This window comes from Quercus lobata, chromosome 12 (assembly GCF_001633185.2).
Source record: "Quercus lobata isolate SW786 chromosome 12, ValleyOak3.0 Primary Assembly, whole genome shotgun sequence".
NCBI lineage: Eukaryota > Viridiplantae > Streptophyta > Magnoliopsida > Fagales > Fagaceae > Quercus > Quercus lobata.
In genome coordinates, this window is record NC_044915.1 from 29410498 (window position 1) to 29417349 (window position 6852).

The following is a 6852-nucleotide window of genomic DNA, read 5'->3' on the forward strand; positions in this document are numbered from 1 at the left end:
GGATTTGGGAGTGTGAGATTGTATGCATAACACATTTGTAGTGATTCGTGAGAGAGAGAGAGTGGAATTGCATAGTGTTGGTGTTACAGTTACAGATTGTTGTGTGTTTTGAAAATCTTTAAAACGAAAGGTCGATATGAGAGGTGATTGGCGGGCAAACTAGTATTAATTAACAGATAAATATGGTGTCACAACCATATTTAGTGTCACAATCATAGTTATTAAACTCGAGCATTAATGAGGGTTAGTGGTGGTTCAACTAGTAGATCACGAGTTGAACTGGGAGTTAAATAAAATAAATAAATAAATATGTAAATTGAAAAAAAAAAAAAAAAAAAAAACTATGCTTAAGGTACTAATTAAAATTGAGTCTAAAATTTACATCACGAGTTCATATTTATGGATAGTCTTTTCACTTATTTTATGTACTTTTTGTGAGTCTCACATTATTCTTTATCTCAACTTTATTTCAAATAGTTTAAGTTTCAATTATTTGAAAATAAATCATTTTTTTTTTCTCTCACATATGCAAATAATTAATAAACTATCTGAAATAAGTAATTCTCAAATAGGCACTATTATAGAATAAAAAAATTAAAAAAAAAAAAAAAACTATTGTACCTTTCATGATTAACTTCCTAACCCTCTCAAAAAAAAAAAAAATAATAATAATAATAATTCCTAACTCTCTACAGATGAAGACTTATCCTATGCAATTGTGCATTACCACCCAAATCCAAGTTTTCAACAATAACCCCAGTGGAAAAAATAAATAAATAAATAAGCAACATGTAGATCAATCCATGATGCGGTGGATGACAACCCAACACTATTAATAGACTCAAACACAACTATTCTATTATTGCATTGTCACAAAACATCAAAGTATAAGGTCGATATGATAGGTGGTGGCGGGCAAACTAGTATTAATTAACATATAAATATGGTGTCACAACCATATTTAGTGTCACAACCACAGTTATTAAACTCAAGCATTAATGAGGGTTAGTGGTGGTTCAACTAGTAGTTCACGAGTTGACTATCAAAAAAAATAGTAGATCACGAGTTGAACTGGGAGTTAAATAAAAAAAATCAAAAAATAAATATGTAAATTGAAAAAAAAAAAAAAAAAAAAAACTATGCTTAAATTACTAATTAAAGTTAAGTCTAAAATTTACATCACGAGTTCATATTTATGGATAGTCTTTTCACTTATTTTATGTACTTTTTGTGAGTCTCACATTATTCTTTGTCTCAACTTTATTTCAAATAGTTTTAGTTTCAATTATTTGAAAATAAGTCATTTTTTATTTTTTTTTCCTCTCACATATGCAAATAATTAATAAACTATCCGAAATAAGTAATTCTCAAACAAGCACTATAAAATAAAATAAAATAAAATAAAAACAAAAAAAAAAACAAAATTATTGTACCTTTCATGATTAACTTCCTAACTCCCTCAAAAAAAAAGGAAAAAAAATTCCTAACTCTCTACACATGAAGACTTATCCTATGCAATTGTGCATTACCACCTAAATCCAAGTTTTCAATAATAACCCCAATAGAAAAAAAAAAAAAAAAATGTAGATTAGTCCATGATGCAGTGGATAACAACCCCGACACTATTAATAGACTCAAACACAACTATTCTATTATTGCATTGTCACAAAACATCAAAGTATATGCTTTAGTTGTGGTTCCTCCATAGTCCATGCTCTCTTCGTCTCTCGCTTTTCGCTGCAATCCTCCCTTCATCCCTATTTCCGAATCAGTATTGTTAGACTGGAACACATTTCCAACCTTAACTCACAGGTGAAAAAAAAAAAAAAAAAAAAAAAAAAAAAAAAGAATGTGAGAGATTAAAAACTAGAGCAAGATAGAACATGACAGACGTGAAGACTTGTCTAAAGCAAGATTAAATTATTTGAAACAATAAACCTGAAACCCCAAAGAGACCTAATAGTTGAGGTCCCAACACAATCTACAAGGCAAAAATCTTAACCAATAAATTCATCTACACAAAAGAATAAAAATAAGTAAATAACAACATAATGCATTAGCGATGAACCTAAAATCAAGCATATGACTTTCAAAACAACATTAATGATTAAACACCCAAAAAAAAAAAAAATCACATTGAACCTCTTGGATTCAAGACTTCCAACCTATAGAGATATAATTATGAATAATGAAGGATTTGATATTGTTAATTTAGATAAGTATAAGAAGTTAAGAGTAGTTAGTTTTTTTAAAAAGTAGTTTAAATTGTAATCAAACGTATATATCTATACTAGTATTTAAAGAGCTTTCCCTATTTGGATCAGATTGTTTTTTTCCAAAAAGACCCCTCTACCCTAAAATTTAGCAAAACCAAAATTTGAGAATAACACGGTAATAATACCCCCTTAACTCCCACCTGAAACATGGCCTACAAAATATGACAACCCTCCTGGTCAACTTGATATCTATTAGAGATTTAAACTGCTACAACTTTCATATTCCTTCGATTACTAAAATACTCAACCCATGTTTTAAACAAAATGGATGGACCAGAGTACAATGTTGATTTTGGAAGTGTTGTGTTTAGGAATGGTCTTTGGATTCCTTTTGTTTCTTTGTCCAATGGTATATTGCCTTGAATCCATTTCTTCCTTTTAATTATTGAATTGCATTAACATGTATTTTATACTCATTTGATTGGGCTTTTTTTTTTTTTTTTTTTTTTTTTTAATACCAATTTAGGGGTTCATAAATTCTTTAGCCATATGGGGTATGTAGGAAAAAACTTAGCTTTCATAATTCAAAGGGAATTTCCAACAGATGTCCGCACGACTGTAATTTCTTGCATTGTCCGATCATAACCAGAGGTCCAAAGCTGTTATCAGGTCTAACTTTCTTTTATGGGTTTAATAAATCATATATTAAAAAAAAAAGGATAGATGAAGGTGTGAAATTTGATATGTTTTGATTTTTTTTTTTTCTTTTATCTATTCCACACTTGAAAAAGTAAATATAATATGTTTTGAGTTTTTTTATTTTTATTTTTTGGTTCTTTAATATTTTCTTCTACTTTGTAAACTAATAGATAAATGTATCTAATATTTTGTTTAGGAAGCAAGGACTATTTAGTGTGGGCATCCTCAAGAACAGAGGTGGTGTATCTTGATTATCTTTACTTTAGCAATTCATCAATGTAGGCAAAGCTGCATACCCAAACTGCTAAGAAAAGGATCGAAAGACTAGGAAAAACAACAAACCACTGAAGCTAGGCATGGAAATCATATTGTTTGTAAAGGGAAGATGTGGTTTAGTTTTTCAAAAATGTAATTTCTTTTTTATTTTTTGGAGTGGGGTTGTTGGGCTAATTTATTGATTAATTAATTAATGTAAATGTTAGTAGAATGGAAGTATTGTGAGTGGTTTTGGAATATGCAGGTCGTTATCCAAATGACCGTTTTGTATTAATATTAATATTTTTTGTACAAAATTGTGTAATTGTTTATCCTATTTTCTTTAATTACTAGAAGGATATGGAAATAGAAAAACATTTTAGTCAAAAACAATGCATTTGTCAAGTTGTAGAACCACACTTGGTTTGACAATATTTTTTATGATATATATATATATATATATTAGATTTAAGTTATTTTGATTAAATGCAGACATATTTGCCTTTTCATTTCTCTTAGTCTTAGATGATTGAGATTTGAGAGATATTCAGATTGATTAATCTAATTGGTCAAGTAATCCTATACTAAAATCAATTTCTTTTAGGTCGGACCAATTAATCCTGCAACTATAAGCAAACTTTGTTACTACTAAGATATGGCCATGTACAAACATTCAAATGTGATTTAGTGAAACGATTGCGCATTCAATTTTTTCTTTTCTTTTTTCCCGAATAAAAAGAGGGTATTTGGTGTGGACTCATCAACCTCATGCCACGTGACAACAATGAGTAATATCATGTGTACCATTTGGACTTGATAGGGCTATCATAGTGGGGCACAACACATTCGTTAAAGTACTACTCTAATCACTCAACTCTTGCCAAGTATTATGTTAAACGACAGAGAACTCCTACCACCAAACCACACTCTATGGTGGTGGGCATTCAACTTCTTGATGTTAACGTCGTCAATTCTAGATATTATGGAGGGATCTTGACGATGTTTATAATGGATGTTGATATAGTGCATGGTGCTGAGATAGTGAGTTAGTGATAGTTTGTAGTATGTCACTCAAATTAATTCTTGGACCTTTCTTTTTCATTTGAAATTTCAAATATAAAACTTTTTTTATAGAAGGTTAGAAAAATAAAATACATCTTAAACTTGAGAAATTTTTTTTTTGTTATAAAAGAAAAAAAGAACAACAACAGCAACGTGGGGTTGTTCAACTTTTTTTATTTATTTAAAATAAATAAATAGTAAACCTATAGTTGCTTTGAAGCAGTGGACTAGTGGGAGAGTGATCATATTTTGTAGGAAATGTTTTGAGTGAGAGTTAGAAATATATTTTTACAGTTTTATTCTCAAGTTTTGCCTCTATTTAAATATAAGCCGTACACCTTTCCGTCTCTCTTGTGTGTGTGTGTGTGTTTGTTTCTCAAAAAAAAAAAAAAGGCTAATTGTCCCACATTGCTTAAGAGAATGTGTTGTGTGTAGTATAACTTGCCCCACCCTCCCTTAAAAGTTACCATGGCTTTTGAGTGGAGTTGTGGTATTCCTTTGTATTAGAACCTCTTTCCCTCTCCCTTTTGTGCGTGTGTGTGTTTGTTTCTCAAAAAAAAAATATATATATATATATATATATATATGCGGTTGGGTTATGTTAGAACCAAAAAAATGTTTAATACCAACAAGAAAAAGCCCTGAAATAGTAGGATAGAACTATAGATGATGTGTGAAGTTTGGAACTTGCATCCTGTCCCAAAGCGTACTCCAACTTGGGCCAATTTAAAGCCCAAAACTAGTTTGAATTCGGAAGAAGCAAAAGCCCACCTAAAACGACAAAGCCCAATTCTCTAATCTCTCTCAAATCCCGCACTATATATACGGTTCATTTTTCCCATACTCGGTTAAAAATTGAAATTCAAAATCTTTCCGCGAAAACACACAGCAAAAATGAAAGAGCACCAAAAACCAGAGCTCGCGAATCGGAGATTCAAGGACTCCTCGTTGAAGAAGCTCCAGAAGGTACATTTCCAAACCATAATCTCTACGTTTCGAATTCGAATTCGAATTCAGATTCGCTTTTTCTTCTTCTCCAGGTCACGAAGAAGAACTTGAATGCGGTGTTTACGTCAGTTTCCGATGAATCTTCCAAGGATGAGTTATCTTCGATTTCTGAGATCTCGGAATCTAATCACGCCGGAGATATCACAGATGTAAGATTCAATTTCCAATCCAATCCAAATTTCAAGCTGTGTGTACATTTTTATGTGAAAAATTGCATTCATGTAATCTATTTTGCACGCAAATTCATCTTTATCTATATATAAGTTTGATAGTCGTGTTGTTTGATGCTTAATTTTCGTTGATTACTCTTTCGTATTCACTATCAACGAAATTAGAACGATTACGAACGTGTTAAGCTTTGAATTCAATATCAACTTGTACTGTTTGGTTTCTGAGAAAATATAGGAAATGAAGACAGAAGAAAAAATTTCACATAATGTAGTTTGAATTCTGTGGTTCATTTTCTAGAGCTTCTCAATGACGATGAGTCCGACTCCTACAGCTTCGTCAGAATCGCTGCTTCCTTCTGATCTCACTCCATCTTCTACGGTCACTACTGAAAATGACGAACCAGGAAAGCTTGCAATGAATCTGTACAGATCAAGCGAACTGGATGGTTCGAAGAACAGATCTGTGGAGATGGAGATTGTGGTTGATTTTCTCAAAAAAGCTCGATCTCAGGCCTTGAACTCGGTGGACATAGATACTCGATCAAAGAAGCTTCTGGATGCGCTGTTGTGTATCATTGTAGACGAGTTCTACGCTCAGCCAAAGAAGAAAGATCGCTTTGCTGAACTCATCGCTAGGAAAAAACAAATTGTGCTTCTCTGTTTCGTGTTTTGGATCCTTGCGATGGCTATGACTTTCTTCTTCAGCTCAAGAGTCGAAAACTCATTCCGTGGACCTCCTCCGACTTGAACTATAGTGGTGAGAACTTTCGTCACACTGACAAGATGCGTAAATGGAAAAGTGATTTGGTTGAGTACTGTTTCACAAAATTGAATTGAAAACTTGGTTAATGCAGCACACTACTCATATGAATTGTTAAATTTTCGTGTTTCGTATTGATTGTGATGTAAGCTCTCTGAATTTCCTGTATGGGATGTATAAATTCAAGCTCTGATGCCTTGGCCTACGATTGCGACATATATATGGTAGTGACAAATTTGTAGTTTAATAGTTCTATTGGGTCTTGATTTACAAAAACTTTCTAATTTTTTCTCTTAGGTTTATGAATATTTTTTTTGTTTATGATCTGTGACATTTTCTGTTTTTCTGTGGGGAAAACAAAATCCCTAAAAAGAATTATTAATTCAGTTCCTGATGATGGCCGGGTTTTGGAACTATGTGAAATATGTACTTCTGTGGAAAAATTTCTACCAAATATGATGCTTAAAAGTGTAAAAACATTATTAACCATTTAACCTGCCAGCATCATTCAATATATCTAGTCATGGTTTATGTTGCCCCCTGATCAATGAATTATAAAAAGCATTTAGATACTTTTCCCTGTCCTTCTCTCAACATGTTAAAAAAGCATCTTCATTATGTTGTCTGTCTTTTGAGTTTCAGAAACCAGGCTGAGTTGGATATTCATCAGACTAACTGAGCT

The 6852-nt window shown here is 31.8% G+C and overlaps 1 protein-coding gene across 1 annotated transcript; it reads left to right on the forward strand.

Annotated features, from left to right (window-relative positions):
• The first annotated feature begins 5104 nt into the window (after window positions 1-5104).
• Window positions 5105-6380, forward strand: LOC115969887. Its single transcript, XM_031089522.1, has 3 exons — window positions 5105-5198; window positions 5273-5389; window positions 5709-6380. Exons 1-3 carry the CDS (start codon window positions 5127-5129, stop codon window positions 6156-6158), a joined length of 639 nt encoding a protein of 212 aa, XP_030945382.1. The 5' UTR covers window positions 5105-5126; the 3' UTR covers window positions 6159-6380.
• Window positions 6381-6852: the final 472 nt, after the last annotated feature.